The sequence below is a fragment of the Synchiropus splendidus genome, chromosome 1, assembly GCF_027744825.2.
Source record: "Synchiropus splendidus isolate RoL2022-P1 chromosome 1, RoL_Sspl_1.0, whole genome shotgun sequence".
Classification (NCBI taxonomy): Eukaryota; Metazoa; Chordata; class Actinopteri; order Syngnathiformes; family Callionymidae; genus Synchiropus; species Synchiropus splendidus.
This window is the reverse complement of record NC_071334.1, coordinates 52,941,245-52,958,226: the sequence shown is the minus strand read 5'-3', so window position 1 is coordinate 52,958,226 and position 16,982 is coordinate 52,941,245. Positions and strand designations below refer to the sequence as shown.

The following is a 16,982-nucleotide window of genomic DNA, read 5'->3' as shown; positions in this document are numbered from 1 at the left end:
AACTTTCTAACTTGTGAACCACGAGTGAGTCATTATTGACTCATTCCTTGATAGTGCGGCTTTGTGCCTCTGGAAAATAAACCTGGCAATCATGAGCATAAACATATTGTGTGTGTGTTTGAATTTGTAGAGTTATACCTGTGAGGATCGATTCTTGGAAATACACCTGCATGTGGGGACCCTTCGCTGGCGCCCACAAATTTGAGCTTCAATTTGAGGATTAAACAGGGTTCCTACAACTAAAGGCCAGTTAAATTCAAGACTTCATAAGACTTTTCAAAGTTGAAGTGAACAATTAAAAACACCACATCAAATACGTAGGGTTAGGTTGGTTGGAGAGTCAATTCTGATTGAATTTACTCCTAGCAAGGTGGACCAAAGTAAACAACTCGATCAGAAGTTCGCTTACATGAACCACACCGTGCATCTGCTCTGAAAATCCTGAGAGCAACCACTTCACTGTTTGTTCGCGCTCAAGAGTCAATGTGTAAATTATTTTCAATACATGAATAAATGTTACCAAATAATTTGAAATTCGAAACGAACATAAGAAATTCCCTTTGCGTTCACATTTTTAAGTAGGGATGCAGTGAATTGAAACTTTGCGACCGAAGCCAAATACAATTTAAAATTCTTAGCTGAATACCGAATATCCAATGTGTTTGTTTTTTCTTAAAATGTTGCATAAATAGTTGAGAACATATTTACATGTTTGCCAAAGAAAGTTCATGTTCTCATGGCATTTTTTATATTTCAGACTTTGCTTTTCAGATAATAATAATAAAAAACTATAATATAATAATGAACACTCGCTGCAAGAGTCAATTCTATTCTCCATCTTGGATACAGCGTTGAAGTTATACAGACTGGGTCACACGCTAGATACATGACAACAAACAACAAAGAAATGCTCAAATGAAGAGGAAACATGTGACACATGGGTTGGAGAGTGAAAATAGTTGCGACTTGAGTTGAATTTTCATGGCGCTTCTGAGAAAAGTGGAGTGGGTTGGCAGAATATCGTCAGTGGTCTCACAGAGCTTTTGTCACCTCTGAGGACATTTGACATTTTGTTCAAGACTTTTTAATGCATTTTAAGGCCTTGATTTTAATTCATGAACGCAATGACCTTTAAGACTTTTTAAGGATCTGCGGGAAACCTATTAATTAAAACTTCAAAAATGTCTACTTTCTGTTGTCTTTTTCTTGTTCGGGTCCTGTTTTATTTTGGCAAGGTTCTGTCTGGTCTTCCTGTGTGCATCTTCTCTGCATCTACCCCGAATCCTGTCATTGACTGCACAAACCAATGATACTTAAACCTGCTGTGTGTTTGTCTTGGAGTGAGAAGTCACAATGGCTGCGGGATACGTGTTGCTGCTGCTGATCGTGACCTGCTCTGCCCTGGAAAAATGTAAGAATGACACAGATGTTTTTCTCCAGGAACTCAGCCAGGACAAACCAAAGGATTTTGCTGTTGTCAGTAAGTACAAACCTAACACACACACACACACACACACAGACATGAAAAGACAATGAAAAATTTTTGAGTTGATGTTTATGAATTTACACTTTGGACACATAAAGGTTTAAGCATGATTTAAAATGTATACCGCAAGAGTATTTTAATGTCCTTAATGTCAATATGAACATTTTACTTGGAACGACCGGTTTTCCACGATCCAAAATCTCAATAAAACAAGTCGGTTATCAAATTTTTATAATCTATTATTATTTGGATCAAAGGAGAGTCTTCAGACTTGGAGAAATGATCTTGTAACCAAGAAATCGGTTGAGGAACAGGAAGCAACCTCGTTTTTTTTTTTTATCTCCACCCAAATGGTCAACACAAGGTTCAGACTACTGGCATTGCTTTATTTGCATTACACCAGTAAAATTGTGCCATTTTATTTTAATCCATACATATCGGAATCTTGTGTTAAATGTAATACAGAAAGGGGCACTTCGTTCCAATTGATGTGGAAGTGTGAAAATTTACAAATGATCATTTTCTGTTTGTTACAGGCCAAACATGTTTAAAATGTTCAAAATCCAACAGTTGGTCAATGGGTGATACAAATGTCAAGAAATAAAAGCTTTACTGAAGCTACTATCGCCATAAAACACTGTTACTATCGCCATAAAACACTGTTATTTCATAATTTTCATAATTTAATTCCAGTAAGCGCTTTTCTCATCACATTTCTTATATAAATATGACATAAAAGCACACAATGGTAAACAACAAGTAAGCTACGTGAACATTTGAAAACATCAGAATGAAGTTTGAAACAGTAAATACTGTCAAGTCTAGCTGAGGAGATCCAGCTCTCTCTGAAATGAGGACAGGTAAACTCCTTTTAGTTCAGTCAAAAATCGCCACCCAATAATAATTAAAAGGTCCTCCATCTAACTGTTTTTTAAAAGACCATTTATATTCATAAAAAACACCTCCTCACTCCTCTTAAAAAACGCCTCCTCCCTGCTATGGTTATTGGAGCGTACACATAAAAGAAATGCATTCATGAGAAGCAACCTCCTCTGGATGATATTCTGGACATCGAGTGAGTTGGGCTAAAAAGCCCTGTAGAAGAGGAAGCCCACTCCTCCACTTAGAGAAGTTTCATGTTGAAGCATTTGTTGCTAAAATCACAGTGCATTTCTAGGATTAAAAGTATATCAATCCATTACAATTTTCAACAGAGGAGACTTTCAGTCAGACAGGAGTTATTATTTTTATCGGTTGCTGTAAAATGAAATGAGACTGAGCGAGAGAAAAAAATGAATTACAGAAAATCTTTGCTGCTTTTCTTGAGTAATTCTTCTCTGATGTGGTTGTTTCTCATTGTAGTGTATGATTCATTCGGAAAGATGGGAAGTGGAGTTGTCGGAGGCAACGTCAACCAACCTGGTTCACTACATGAATGCCTTTCTGTCCAAACTGCATCTTTCTCTGGACAATACTGCCAAGTATTTATTTCTCAGGTAATGATTCAATGGTCTCACAAAACTAGAACCCTTAACTTCACTCGCAACAGAAATGTGACGCAAATTGAGTTTTATTTGATCACAAAGAAAGTGCAATGTTTGGGCGCTTTGAGTGGATCGCAGATCATTTCCCAAGCAGGTCATTTTACCTGATGCAAGTTTGCTTGGATCACAGCAGTGTGAAACACAAATCACTTAAATCATGAGTTGATCGCTGAGCTGATCCAATGCAGACGGTAAGGAGATGACCAGGTTTCAAGCTGCTGTGGTGTCAGGGTTAAGCATCACGTGTGACATCACGTGCTTGGCTCGAGTCACCTCTCATTCGCAAGATTTCAGACAGGGAGAAGTACATGAAGCAATACCTTCAAAACAGACCACGGTCATGAGGGACTTGCTTATGCACGGTCAGGTCAGAAAAGGTGGAATAGATCGTCTTTTAAAGCAATTTCATCACATACAGTGCTATTACTATCATATATTAAAGCATTATTGCAACAGGGTGTGTCTCTTTCGTGACCAGGACCAACCTTGTTTCCCAAGTGCACGCCATTAGGCTGAATTCATGCGTCTGTGCTCTGACTGAAATAGAATGAGGACAGCGGCGAGCCACAGCAGAGACATATTGGAAGTACAGCCAGTAGAATGGTTTGTTGTGGCTGCAGAGCCAACAAGCATTTTCCATCAAAGATGCCAAACTTTCTCCCTGAAGAGACAAAAGCTTATAAGCACTGTAATGCCTTCAAATGTTTGTTGTTGTTTTTTTGCATGTTTTGTGTTATGGTTTTTACATATATATTTTCTGAAATGTGAAATAGTTTTTGATTTTGAAAACAAGTGAAGTAATAAATTGAAGGTAATAGATGACATGATCACCACACATGGATGCGTTTTACTAGGATCATTTTTTTCTTTCAGGGCAGAGCTGTTCACTTTGTGGGGATCTGTGTTCCTGACTCCTGCAGTAAAACACAGGTTCACATGATGGTGCTACAGGGTAAGTTTGACTTGTGTGCTGAAAAGATCTATCTCTTCCACTGTTTATCCAGAGGTAGGAGGACACTTGGGACGTTCTCTTGCGCTGCTTCTCAGGTTGAACTTGAGGCTTTTGTAAGCCACAAATACTGATGTGTTGAAGCTTTGTCAGGGTTGAGGAACACTGGACTAAATCTCAGTTACACAATGGATTTAAACATTCAATAAATGTGACTCACACTGTCACTGTGTCACTGTGGGATGTCTAGTCCGAGTGGTGGGAGGTTTTTTGCTGGATTGCCATTCATGATACACATTGTGAGATTATGCTAGTGACAATATTCACTGAGGTAACAGTATAACATGCTGAGTCCTAGGCAAATCGCCAAACATCAATCTCAGTTCCATTAGTGGGGTGAGGTATTTTGATATTCTCATCCACAATCCTCTACTAGTTTCACCAGGCATATGTGCATTCATACAACAAATCATGTGAGCGACGGAGCCTCCATGTACGCATTTCTAACGGCGTCTTTCTATTTAAAGGTAAACTGAAATTCCATAACACTCCTCTCATCCCTCCGTTGCCTCCGCTATTGGTGAATAACTCTCTTCGGAGGGTGCTATGGACAACATGTTTGCCCAGAACTGTAACTCCAGATGCCTCGGGTATCGCATGTCTGTAAGTAGCCATTTCTGATGCAATATTAAGAACCTGCACTGCTCTTATTATACTGTTATTATCGATGGCCATGCAAGGACAATATGCACATAAGAACTGTGTTAGTTCCTGCATCCTGTACTTGTCTCTATTAAGTTGCACTTCCTGATTTCACTTGTTAATAGCATTTTTATTTTGTTGTTCCATGTTAATCTCTAGTTGAAACTCTTTTATTGATGTTTATTTTTAATAATTATAATTTAAGGCATAATCGCAATTGCAAATGAGTCCGTTCCAAAATGGCTGAAGGCCTCAACACTTTGTTTTTCCTGGTTGCTCAGACTGCAGCTGTTCCATGGGAGAAATCCATGTATTTGTTGTCTTGCAGGGTCCTTTGTTGTGTGATAGTAGCACTTCCTCTTGCTGCAACACTTGTGACTGCTGTGAAGATTTGGCGCAGGAGCAGACAAGTGCCTCCAACAGAGGAACCCTCCGCTCTGTCCATGGTGCAAAACGGAGACCTCAACAGTTTCTCATATTCTGACATGAATGCTCATCGCTTAAAGGAAAATGGTAAGTTAAAACCTGTCATAAAGTGAAAGAAAAAAAGAAAATAAAAAAATAATAAAAAAATTATATATATATATATATATATATATATATATATATATATATATATATATATATCATTTAAATGCTGATTTAGCTTAGCTAATATGAGCAAACAGAAGGTAAAACCATGACACAACACAGTAGAGCACTGTATACGTATCAAAGTGTTCCCATCGTCAATCATTTAAAATGTTGCTGTTGACCACATACTGTCCACATTTTAATTAGTTTGTTGGTATTTTAGTACATGGCAGAATCAAGTACACACTTCAGTGACATCAGCGGTAGATGGATTTTCAGATTTCGACAGGCAGTCAATGTCATGTAACTGCAGCCACAAATGGGCATTTCATTTTTTGCAGACTGGATTGCTCATGCTGTTTTAACACTGAGGTGGTGGTCAGAGTTAAACAGCCAGCTTACATGTAGGCTCAAAATAAATGGCAGATTAGTCCATGTAACAAAAAAAAAATTGTTTTAAAGCCTCCATGATTATGTTTCCTGCAAAACCTGCTGTCCAGGTGTCTATGAAAGTGTTTCCAGCACAGACTGCAGCACTGCATTGGGTGACTCTGAAATAGCTGTTGTGCTCCTTCACAGCTAAAAATATCTTCAGCTTTAAAGGCTACAGCTACCATAGTTCTGCCAAGTCTAACAGTGCGTCATCGACCCCATGAACCTTTGTTCCATAATGAGTCCTGCAGGCAAAGAGAACTGGCCACAGGCAAACATTTGTGCATCTGCAATATTTCCCTAAAGTAATGAACTAAATAAGCAATAAATTGAGTAAATAACTTTTCTTCTCATCAGTTTCACCTTAAGTGTTCAACCACACCCAACAAACACAAAACTTGTCTATAACTAAAATGAAATATGCACCGCTTAGTCATGTGCTGGGTGCTGGAGCCTATCCCAGCAGTCATTGGGCGAGAGGCAGGAAAACATCCTGGACAGGTCCATCGCAGGGTACCGGATTACCCGGAGAAAACCCACATGCAAACTGGGAGGACATGCAGAAAGGCGATGTTCGACCCAGGAAACCTGCTACCTTCTTGCTGCAAGGCCGGAAATGAAATATTTTAGGACTTCATTGAATTACAGGCAAGTGTGGTGTCATTCAGTCCTCTAGCTGTAAATGGACTGCTAAGTCTTGTCCAGTGTTGGGCCATTCGTTTGTGGAGAGGTTGTTTAGTTTCTCCAATGTAAAGGTCTGTGCTTTTACCAAAACATCAAAAGGGAACACAAAGGACAAAGAAAACAGTGTCCAGCGGCGTAACTGCATTGTTATTCCCTACGTGGCTGGCGTCTCTGAGAAACTCCGATCTTTGGCAAACATGAAGTCCAGGTTCAGTTCAAACCATGCAACACCATAAGACAGAAACTCGTCCATCCCAAGGACAAAACGCCTCACTCTGCCTCTGGACAAGACTCAGCAGTCCATTTACAGCTAGAGGACAAGAAACACTCTTTTGAAGACAGCAATGTCCACATTTTGACAATAGAAGACCGGTGGTTTGAAAGAGGAGTGAAAGAGGCCATTTTTGTCAAAGTGGAAAAACCCTCTCCTAAACAGAGGTGGAGGACTGAGACACCATCTTTCATCCTCATACAATGCTGTCCTGAACACCCTCCCCAGGCAGATTTAGCCATTGACCTGGTCTCTTTCTCTGTGTTTAAAACCATCTGTGTGTGTGGGAACAGTGACATCGTTTCATCTTTCCACACTGTGGCAAATACTAACAAACACAATGGTATATTGGGCAGTGTGCAATGCTTCATTATCTCCCATCAAAAGTTACCACAGCATCGTCCTCCCGAGTCACAGCTGTCCTCTTCATGCCTTCATGTACCCCGTCCATTGACCTCATAGGGCAGCATGTCCACTCTCCCTCTCTCCTGTCTACATTCCCAAACCATATGGCCTCCCAAACTTTGTCGATATACCTCCTAACATGAGCTGTTCCACTGCTTTTACAGCCATTTTTCCTGCCCTCATGAATGTGTGGGGCACATGAGTACTGTAACTACAGTAACTGCTCTTTGCTGTGAGGCAAGGAAGTTGAGAGAATTTTAGTGTCTTATCATTTGGAATCTAACTGCGTGTCTTTCTTTTTCACAGACCAAGGCAATAAAAGTCAGCAGCGGTTCCTCAGTCGTTGCTTGCAGCAGTTCCTTCAGGCCTTCTCTCTACAGACAACAACAAAAGGAGTCCTCAGCACCTCGACATCTGTCAAGGGCACCTACCTTTCCCTCAATGGCATTCGAGCACTGAGCATGTTGTGGATCATTTCTGGCCATAATGTGCAACTGACAACAGTTTCTATTGGTGTGACAGATTTCTGTCCTGATCAACATTGATGATTATTCAACTGCATTTCTTCTACCATAGATAACATCAACAACCTGCAAGCATCTCTGGAAACAAATCCCCTGCATATCTTCACCATGAAAGGAGGGCTATACCTGGCTGTGGACACATTTCTGCTTTTGGGGTGAAGCACATGAGTATATACGGACTGCTTTGGTGGAGATTGTTTTTCTTTTCTGTCTGTGTTTTTTGCTCCATCAGTGATGCCTTTTGAATTTGTTACTTTGGTCTTTTTCAGTGCTGTACGTTCACCCGGGGACATTATTGAAATTGCACTCACATCATAAGACATGTGTATCAAATCTGTTGTCAGTACAGCTCTGATCAAAATCTTAAGACCAGTGGGAAAAGAGCTGGAATTTACCTTTTGCACATTTGGATCTTACTGAGGTTTTAAGTAGAGCTGCTGATGCGAGTGTTTCCAGGAAGCTATTGGGAACATTGCTCCAAGTGGTGAAGATGGCTTCATGAAGGGAATCAACTATCTGAAACTGATTTTTATCAACTCCCTTGCTATCCATCCCCAAATGTTCTCTAGGGGATTAAATCAGGGGAACATGCGGGATGGTCCAAAAGAGCAATGTTATTCTCCCTGAAGAAGTCCTTGGTTACATTGTGAACTGCAGCCTTGTCCTGTTGAAAAAACAGTTGTTGCCACACAAGACGAGGGCCCTCAGTCATGAGGGATGCCCGCGGCAACAGCTACACATAACCAGCCACCGTTTGACGCCCATCCACTGTGCTGGGTAGAAAACATCTGAGGTGGGATCTCTTTGTCATGCCAGTAACAGCCGATCGGATCTTCCAACTCAGCGCAGGTGTAATTTTTTTGGGTTTACCACTTGGCTTTTTTGTTTCATGATGCTCGGGATCTTTCAAAAATATTAGAAAGACTGTTTTGCTGTGCCCAACCTCAGCAGCAATGGCACACTGCGAGAAGCCTTGCTTATGCAGCTCAACGATCTGACCATGTTTAAGAAGAGAAAGCTTCTTCGCGTTAGCCATCAGGAGTACATGACGGTGTGAAAGCCTGACAGAAAATGAGAACTTCAAGCAGATTTTGGCTTTTACAGCCTGTGCTCTTAAACTTTTGATCAGGTGATAAACAACATAGTTTCATAGTTTTATCTCACTCCCCCTTCTTGCTTTTGCATATTGTAGCTCTACTTAAAACTTCAATGAAGTCCAAATGCACCAAATACATATTCTAGCCATTTTTCAACTGGGTTTAACATTTTGATCAGGTCTGTATGGCCACGACCTGGTTGTAAAACTTGTATTGTCCCTCAGGGGTTTGTTAAGTGCCAAAAGTCTCCTGAGCTCAATCCAGAGGAACGGTGACACCATGAGTCCACGTCTTGTGGCAGATTACTTCTTTAAAAGGCTCAGAAGGTATCACAATGTCTGATAAAGCATGATGGAATTATTTCAAGAACAAACTTCTTTGACTTCAAATGCATTTCACCGTTTCCATTCCAGGGTACAACCGCTCCACATGTTTGCGATGCTACTTTTCATAGCTGTTACATCATTCTTCAATGGAGGACCTTACTGGGAGAAAGCAAAAACATCGGGGCTGGAATGTCACCAGTACTGGTGGACTAACGTGCTGTTGATCAACAATCTATTTGGTCAAGATTTACATGTAAGTCTGTCTAACAAGAAGCAGCTTGTGATTGGCAGAATATATTTTTTTTAATGCTTTTTGTTTTCACCGTTGCCTCTAATTCTCTAACCAAGTGCCTACCTTGGACATGGTACCTCTCGCTTGACTTCCAGTGCTTTGCCACAACGCCTCTGCTGATTCTTGCCCACAGAAAGTATGTCAGCCGCCCTCAAATGTACAGTCTAGAAGTACTACAGCTGAGTACATTTGTTTGCCAATGACTAGTTTGCTTTTTATTGCCAGGAACAAAGTCGTATTCGCCATTTTAGTTGTTGCCCTGCTGCTGATGACCATTTTGACAAATTCTTTTGTGACAGCTTTTTCTCGGTGAGATGAGTTGCTTTTTTAATTATGTATTTGAAATCATAAACTTCGATTCAAGAGCAGTGGCTCTATTTTAAGATGCAACGGAAAGAAAAAAAGTGAAAATGACTGCATTGAGTCGAATCAAGTATTTTTCCATTTCAGAAATTGGGACAGTTTTTCCTACTTGCTTTACAATAAACCTTACTCCAGGTATGGATCATTTTTGGTCGGTGTCTTGTTTGGAATGTTCCTGAAAGAGAAGAAGGAAAAGATTTTGAAGAAAAAGGTAGGCTCTCATACAAAGTTATTTGTTCGCCCTTTTAATCCAAGTTCATTGATGGATCACGTTTTATCTTCTGTGTCTCTACATAGTGGCAAGTGGCTCTTGGGTGGATCGCATCCTTGTCCATAATGGCTCTGGTTGTGGGAGTGAACTATGCCCTCCCATATGGCCCAGGCCAATCATCAGTGCCGCATGCCATCTATGGGGGTCTTCACAGGACAGTCTGGGCAACGGCTGTAACCTGGGTGATATTAGCCTGTGAGGAGGGCTACGGAGGTACATTTTTATCTCTACAGAAAAGGGAACATGCATATAACATAGTAATCCAATGACACCTTCAATGACTGCTGAGCTGCCTAGTTTGCCTACTAGTCTGTTGCGCCACTTTCCTTCACTGTGAGTTTTGTCAAGCACGACCTGCACAACACCTCACTCTGCATCCTTGTTTTTAAATCCAAATTATCACCATATTGTGGTTGAGGACTTTATTTGGCTCTTGAATCAGTTAACCATGCAGACACTGAACCAACTGTATGCTCGGCATACTCTCTGCTGTGTTTGGTGTCATCCTCGCAAATTTGGAAGGCGGTTTGTATTACGCAATGTTCACAGCTGGACGAGCGAGGGGAAAAATTATATCCTTTTTGTGGTTGTGAATGTTTTTTTTATTTTTCACAACACTATATCGATAGGATAACAATATATCATTCAGCCCTAATGTGATAGTCTCTGCAGAAGGTCAGCCCTACAAAAAACATTGTGTGTGTGTAAACGGGGTCTGTTTATGTGGGCAAGTTGCTTTGACGCCTCCCATTGCTGTTTTGATAGGTTAGTATCATTGGTTGCAGTTTGTTCATTATCTTTGAAAACTGGAGGCACTTGTAGTCGGTTTCTGAGCCCAGTGGCAAACTTTTAGGCCTGAAGTTTCCTGCAGAGGAGCGAAATAATAGTGATGGCCGCCACTTGTCCCTCATACTTTAAACTGGCATTTCTTACTGTATGACGCTCTTCATATTTTGGCTCAAAGAACAGGCCTGCATGGTCTCTGTCACGATTACAACATTCAGCCGCAATGCAAAGCTTCAACGTTTTTCTCTATTCTGACTCATGTATATGTAAATTCACATCAGAAGCTCACAATCATCACCCACACGTTCACACACAAACATTCCCTACCTTCTCAGGCACTGCCCTTCCAAACGTTCCGTCAGTCTCCGTACTTGAGAAGGGCTCCATTGTTTTAGGATATCATGTGGTATCTGACAGTGTACCTTGCCACTCCTTAACTACAGCAGGAACTGCTGACGGGAATTCCTTTGTCTTTGTCTCCGGAGTTGTCTGATGAAGACTCCTAGGAAGACCTCTTCTATTTAGCTTCTCCTGTGTTGACATCCTTTCTGGTGATGACATCATTGTAATGGCGCATGCAGACTTAAAACGTTAGTGACCACAACACCTACAACTATTGTATATCACCATCGGGATGCGCTGGTGAGGATTTTGACTATTTACACTTGCCTTCATATTGAACGGTCAAATGAACTCAATGAAGCAGGGTGTTCAGAGAACAAATGGTAAGTGAGTGAAATTCGAAACCTGTATGGGAAAATGGAAATGCTGAAAGACATGTAGACTGCGTTTGGCCTGTTCTTCAACCTCTCCACAATATGATTGTTGTAATGTTTGTTACAAGGATTGAAACAGAAACACTTAGCAATGACTAATACTAAAAACTGGTAACGTTTCAGATACTTGGCCTACCTTCTTCAGATCATCTACATATGAGAAATAGGCAATAGGCTAGCGTTTGTAACTTGAAACCAAATCACGAACTGTGAAACATCTGGTGGGACCAGATGCAAATACATATCACAAGCTACATATTTAAGCGCCGATGGAACTCTTGTTTTCAGTCAAGGCAGGGTGTTGAATAGGAATAAATGACCATGTTAGTCATTATTTGAAACCAGATTATTCACCTGTGCACCTCTTTAAGTATAATGAACAGAAAGTAACCAGGAAATGCAACTGAATTGTTTCTGCTTCCCAGGTTACATCATGAGTCTCCTCTCGCTGAAGTTCTGGGTTCCTTTTTCCAACCTCAGCTACGCCTGCTACCTCATTCATCCCTTCATTATCTTTATATACATTGGCCTGCAAGAAACCCCGATCCACTATTTAGACATCAACTTTGTAAGTTTTTTTGTTTTTTTTAATGATATTCATTCCCAAATGTATTTTCATGGTCTGTATTGTTTCTCTCTAGATGTATTTGTTCCTTGGTCACACAGCGCTCACCATTGTCCTCAGCTATGTTATGACTGTGCTGGTGGAGAGGCCTTTCATTCTTCTAAAGTGGAAGTGAAAACAAAAAGAATTTGCAATGATGTAAGATTCAAATGATTCTGTCAACCACACACATCATCCAATGGCGGACGAGAGGACAATCCATTGTTACATGACTCTCGTCTTGAGAGTCTGGTACCTGTAACCAATATTTGTAGAAGAAATATTTGTTTTAATACACAAATAAATTTGACCACACACTGGTTTTGCTCATCAAGTCTCTGTCCGTCAATGGAACACGATTGAAGATCAGATTAGAAGGAATCTCACTATAATGTCCTGCAGCTCGCAAGAGTGGGGATAGGAACTGCTGAAAAGAGCTGAAGTATCTGAGCGAGCTGAAGAAAGCCAGGACCATATATTCAGGCAGTAGGCAGCAGTTCACGGCCAATGATTTGGCTGCAGTGTGGAGAGGGCTCAAGGTGGTCACAAACTACCCCCCACTGTCTCTCTGCCACAACAACCTGTAGCTGAACGCCCAGAAAACAGTGGAGATGATCATGGACTTCAGGAGAATAACAGCTCCTCCGCCCCCTGTCATGATGGCTGGTTCGCCTATTCCCATTGTGGACTCCATCTGCTTCCTGGGAACCATCACCAAGGATCATCATCAGGTCCCTCGTGAAAAAGGCGCAGCAGAGAATGTTCTTCTTGCATCAGCTACGAAAACTACGACTGCCAACAAAGATGCTGGTGGAGTTCTACACCGCTGTCATTGAGTCCATTTTCACTTTCTCTATCACCGTATGTTATAGCAGCGCCACCGCCAGGGACAAGAGCAGACTGCAGCGCATTGTGCATTCTGCCGGGAAGGTGATGGGTTGCGGACTGCAGCTCCTCTTCATGACCTGTTATGTCTCCAGGACCCATAGACGGGCAGGTCGGATCAGAGCCGACTTCTCACACTGGTTATCAACTCTTTGTGCCTCTTCCCTCTGGCAGGAGGCCACAGTCAAGACCAGAACCTCCGGACAGAAGAACAGCTGTTTCTCCTCTGCAGTCAGAATGATGGATTTGTGAACAGCCCTTGTTGTTTGTGGTTTATTTATTCATAAATGACTTACATTATTATTGTTTATTTTGTTCATTTGTTGCACGCTGTCCACAAAGCACTTTCCTAGTTGGTGGGATCCTCACTGACATTGGCAATAAAGCTTTTTCTGATTCAGATCACCGTCACATACTCCAGTGTAAAGCCTGTCATTCACATATTGATAGTTTAACAACAAGCTGAAATGTTGCAGACTGTAGCCGTTAATCCGGGTCCCTGACCGCAGGTCTGAATTGGTACAATGTACTAAATATGGTGTGTATCCATTTTCTGTACTGCTGGTTCCAGGTTATTATCAGGTCCACAGGTTATTGCTAACACACAGTGTTAAGTACTCAGTGGAGTTGTGCAGTCTGAGGGCTGTGGGGAAGAAGGACCTGCTGGAGAGCTCCTTCCTGCACTGAGGGTGCCTCAGTTGTCCACTGATGGAGCAGCTGCTCAGCTCCGCTACGGTCTGGTGCAGTGGGTTAGAGCTGTTGTCCATGATGGTGGTGAGCTTGGCCAACATCCTCCTCTCACTCATCTCACTCATCTCCATCATCCGAGTCCAGAGCACAGGCCAGGACAGAGCTGGCCCTCCTGACCAGTTTAAGTCTCTTCCGGTGAAGCCACCACAGAGTCATAAAAGGTCCAGAACAGAGGTCTGCACCCACCAAAAAACCTGAGTTTCCTCATAAGATGGAGGCGACTTTGGCCCTTCTTGTACAGGGCGTCGGTGTCGTAGGGCCAGTTCAGTTTATTGTTGAGGTGAACACCCAGGTACATGAAACTGTCCACAGTCTCGTTGTCCTCCCCCGGGATGTACACCGGCATGTGTGGCAGTGTTTTCCTTCTGAGGTCGACCACCATCTCCTTCGTCTTATTGGTGTTCAGGCACAGATGGTTGCGTTCACACCAGTCCACAAATTCCAAGTAGTCCAAGGTGTAGATGGTGAAGAGGAAATGTGAGAGGACGGTGCCCTGGGTCGCCCCCATGCTGCAGACTACCACCTCTGACTCACAGCTGCTCAGCTTTATGTAATGTGGACAGTCAGTGAGGTAGTCTATGGTCCAATCAGTGAGATGTCTGTCCACTCCTGCATCCTCCAGCTTCCGCCGCAGCACTGCCGGCCTGATGGTGTTGAAGGCACTCGAGAATAAAAAAGCATGACCCTACTGGCAGTCTCCAGGTTGGTGAGCGCCCGCTGCAGCAGGTAGATGACAGCGTCTTCTACCCCGATGCTGGGTCTGTAGACAAACTGCATCGGGTCCATGTGGAGCCTCTCCCTGGTCTTCATGAGGTGGTAGGTCAAGGCAACTGGTCTGTAGTGGGCGGTTCCCTGGCTTACTGTGTCTTAGAAACCGGGACCACACAGCAGGTCTTCCACAGTGCGGTATAAATATATATTTATATGTGTATATTTTTACCCACTGCACTTTTGGCAACACTGCGGCCTAGTGGCTTGCATTCTCACCTTGCAGCATGAAGGTTTTGGGTTCGATTCCTGGGTCGGACAGGTGACCTTTTGCATGTTCTCACCCACTTGCCTGTGGGAATTTTCCGGGCACTCCGGTTTCCTCCCACGGATGGTGTAGAGAAAACCGGGACCTCTGTTCCAACACCAGAGGCAACAGTGGATCGCAGAAGAAATCAAGATTGTTTGTAAAAGAAACCAGCTTGTATTCCTCCACCCTTCGTGCACACAACCTCAATCCTCAGTCATGATTTCCTGGAGTGGTCTAAATAGTGTCAATCCTGTTTTTAAGCCAAAGTGCGCGGGTTGTCACTGTGGAAACTGCCCGCCCAGGGGAAAGGAGATGACTTTGTCAAAGGAGTGGGAGTTGGAGCAAGTCTGGAATGGTCTAACATATGTAACAGGCGATCACCATTGCAAGGAACCACACTGGCAGTCAAGGTATCCCTGGATGGAAGGCCCTGCCTTATTGCAAAACAATAGACACGCTGTTGAAATCTTCCCCTCTGTTAAAAGCAAAAATGAAATTTGTGTGTTAACAAAATGTTAACCTGCACCAGCGCATTATCGTTGGTACTGAGCCAGAAATACTGCTACCCGGAATACCGGCTACCCTGACTTAACTGACCAGCTTTAATTCGCCACCAGTCCGTATTCAGTCGTTTGACAACCTTCAGCCCACCAACAGCCCGCTTTTAACCTAACACTGCGATGATGCTGATCTGCATATCCGAGGAGCCGTATGGAAACTGTTTGCTGCGATGCGTGGAGTTGGAAGCCCTGCTCGAGGGTACTGAGCAACATCCCCCACCTGCCAAGCAACAAATACGTTTGTTTTTGGTTCATTTTTCCTTCGGAGCCAGAAAGTCATACTGGGAAAATATTCTGAAACAAAGCCTGTCTAGAGGGCTGAAATAGAATCACAATTCCGAACCGATCACTGAGAAGGCGATCGATTGCAGCCTGCCACCTCTTCAGGACCTGTATGCCTCTAGGACCCAGAGACGTGCAGGTGGGATCAGAGCCGACCCTTCTCACCCTGGACATGGACTGTTTGTTCCTCTTCCCTCTGGCCAGAGGCTATGGTCCATCCAGACCAGAACCTCCCATCACAGGAACAGCTTCTTCCCCTCGGCCGTCAGACTGTAGAATTCAGTCAGAATTCGTGAACAGCTTTGTTATTTTATATTATTATTATTTCTTTTTTTTTTTATTATTATTTTATTTTATTTTATTTATTTACTTTTTGACTGCACGTTATTCCAAAACACTTTCCTAGTTAGTGGGCTCCCCACTGACCATGGCAATAAATTTGATTCTGATTTCTGATTCTGATTTCAATTACTGTTCTGCTCTGTTTCCCGACAATCCACAGAGAAAAACGAGTGAAAACGAGACTCATAATATGTACGTGCATTTTATTGGTTTAAATTTGTCTGAATCAGATTCGTGACTGTGCCACATTTTCGTGGAAATAAATGAAACCTATTTGTCGTGCATGCAGGTGCGCGCACGCACGTACTGTCAACTAATTTTTAAACAGGCATTGTCATCGGCTACTAAAGTGCTGCGTCTTCAAGGACCACAGGGACAGACAGATCAGTGGACCTATTTCTGAACAGGTAAGTTGTGCTGCCCAGATGTTAACATATATGATTTTAGTGCTCCAGTACCGTTGTCGAACTTTGTATTTGTGTCGTGTAACTCTGGTTTCAGTTTTGTCTAGTGCCAGTTAAGAGTTTTGGTTTTTTTTTGCTTAGGCCAGTCCTCATTTCTTCAAGCCTCATTTTGAAGGGAAATAGCTTCAAAAGAACTAGGTTATTATAATGCGATTTTAGCAAGATTAAAGTTAACCAAAACCAGACCAGGTTATTTATTACGAGTAATTACTGCACGTCTTTGAGTTTTGTACATCAATAGTGTGCTCACTATTTTTGTTTGATTCTGAATAAAACACAGATTTATGGAGGTGGTGAAGGAGGACATGAGGTTTGTAGGTTTGAGAGAAGAGGAAGCAGAGCACAGGGTTGGGATGATCCGCTGTGGCGACGCCTGAAGGGAGAAGCCGAAAGAGAGAGAGGAAGAAGAAGAAGAAGAAGAAGAAGAAGAAGAAGATCATCATAAGTTTGGTCTAGGTCCTGGTTAAGGTCAACCATTAGTTTTGGATGGTATGTGTTATGCGTCGTCAGCTATGTTCAGTTTGGTTATATTAAGGCAGAGTTAGTTCATTTTGTTAGTTTTATTTTGGCAAGGTTTTGTCTGGTCTTCCTGTGTC

General features: G+C 42.3%; 1 protein-coding gene across 3 annotated transcripts; it reads left to right on the top strand.

Annotated features, from left to right (window-relative positions):
- Positions 1-1,063: 1,063 nt before the first annotated feature.
- On the top strand, positions 1,064-12,390 carry LOC128752921 (O-acyltransferase like protein-like). Of its 3 annotated transcripts, none has more exons than XM_053854721.1 (15): positions 1,067-1,480; positions 2,849-2,982; positions 3,904-3,982; positions 4,507-4,642; positions 5,010-5,194; positions 7,353-7,559; positions 7,623-7,725; positions 8,892-8,993; positions 9,081-9,246; positions 9,342-9,421; positions 9,511-9,594; positions 9,784-9,859; positions 9,946-10,132; positions 11,907-12,049; positions 12,123-12,351. In XM_053854721.1, the coding sequence occupies exons 1-15, from the start codon at positions 1,354-1,356 to the stop codon at positions 12,219-12,221; spliced, it is 1,908 nt and encodes a 635-aa protein (XP_053710696.1). In that variant the 5' UTR covers positions 1,067-1,353; the 3' UTR covers positions 12,222-12,351. The 3 variants fall into 3 exon arrangements, with proteins under 3 accessions (XP_053710697.1, XP_053710696.1, XP_053710695.1); XM_053854720.1 differs by having other exon boundaries at positions 1,068-1,480; positions 9,736-9,859; XM_053854722.1 differs by lacking the exons at positions 9,784-9,859; positions 9,946-10,132 and having other exon boundaries at positions 1,064-1,480; positions 12,123-12,390.
- Positions 12,391-16,982: the final 4,592 nt, after the last annotated feature.

Coding starts and splice junctions, on each gene's coding strand:
- LOC128752921 (XM_053854720.1), top strand. CDS start 1,354: ATGGCTGCGGGATACGTGTTGCTGCTGCTGATCGTGACCTGCTCTGCC. Junction 1,481..2,848: donor AAAGGATTTTGCTGTTGTCA/GTAAGTACAAAC, acceptor TTCTCATTGTAG/TGTATGATTCATTCGGAAAG. Junction 10,133..11,906: donor CTGTGAGGAGGGCTACGGAG/GTACATTTTTAT, acceptor TCTGCTTCCCAG/GTTACATCATGAGTCTCCTC.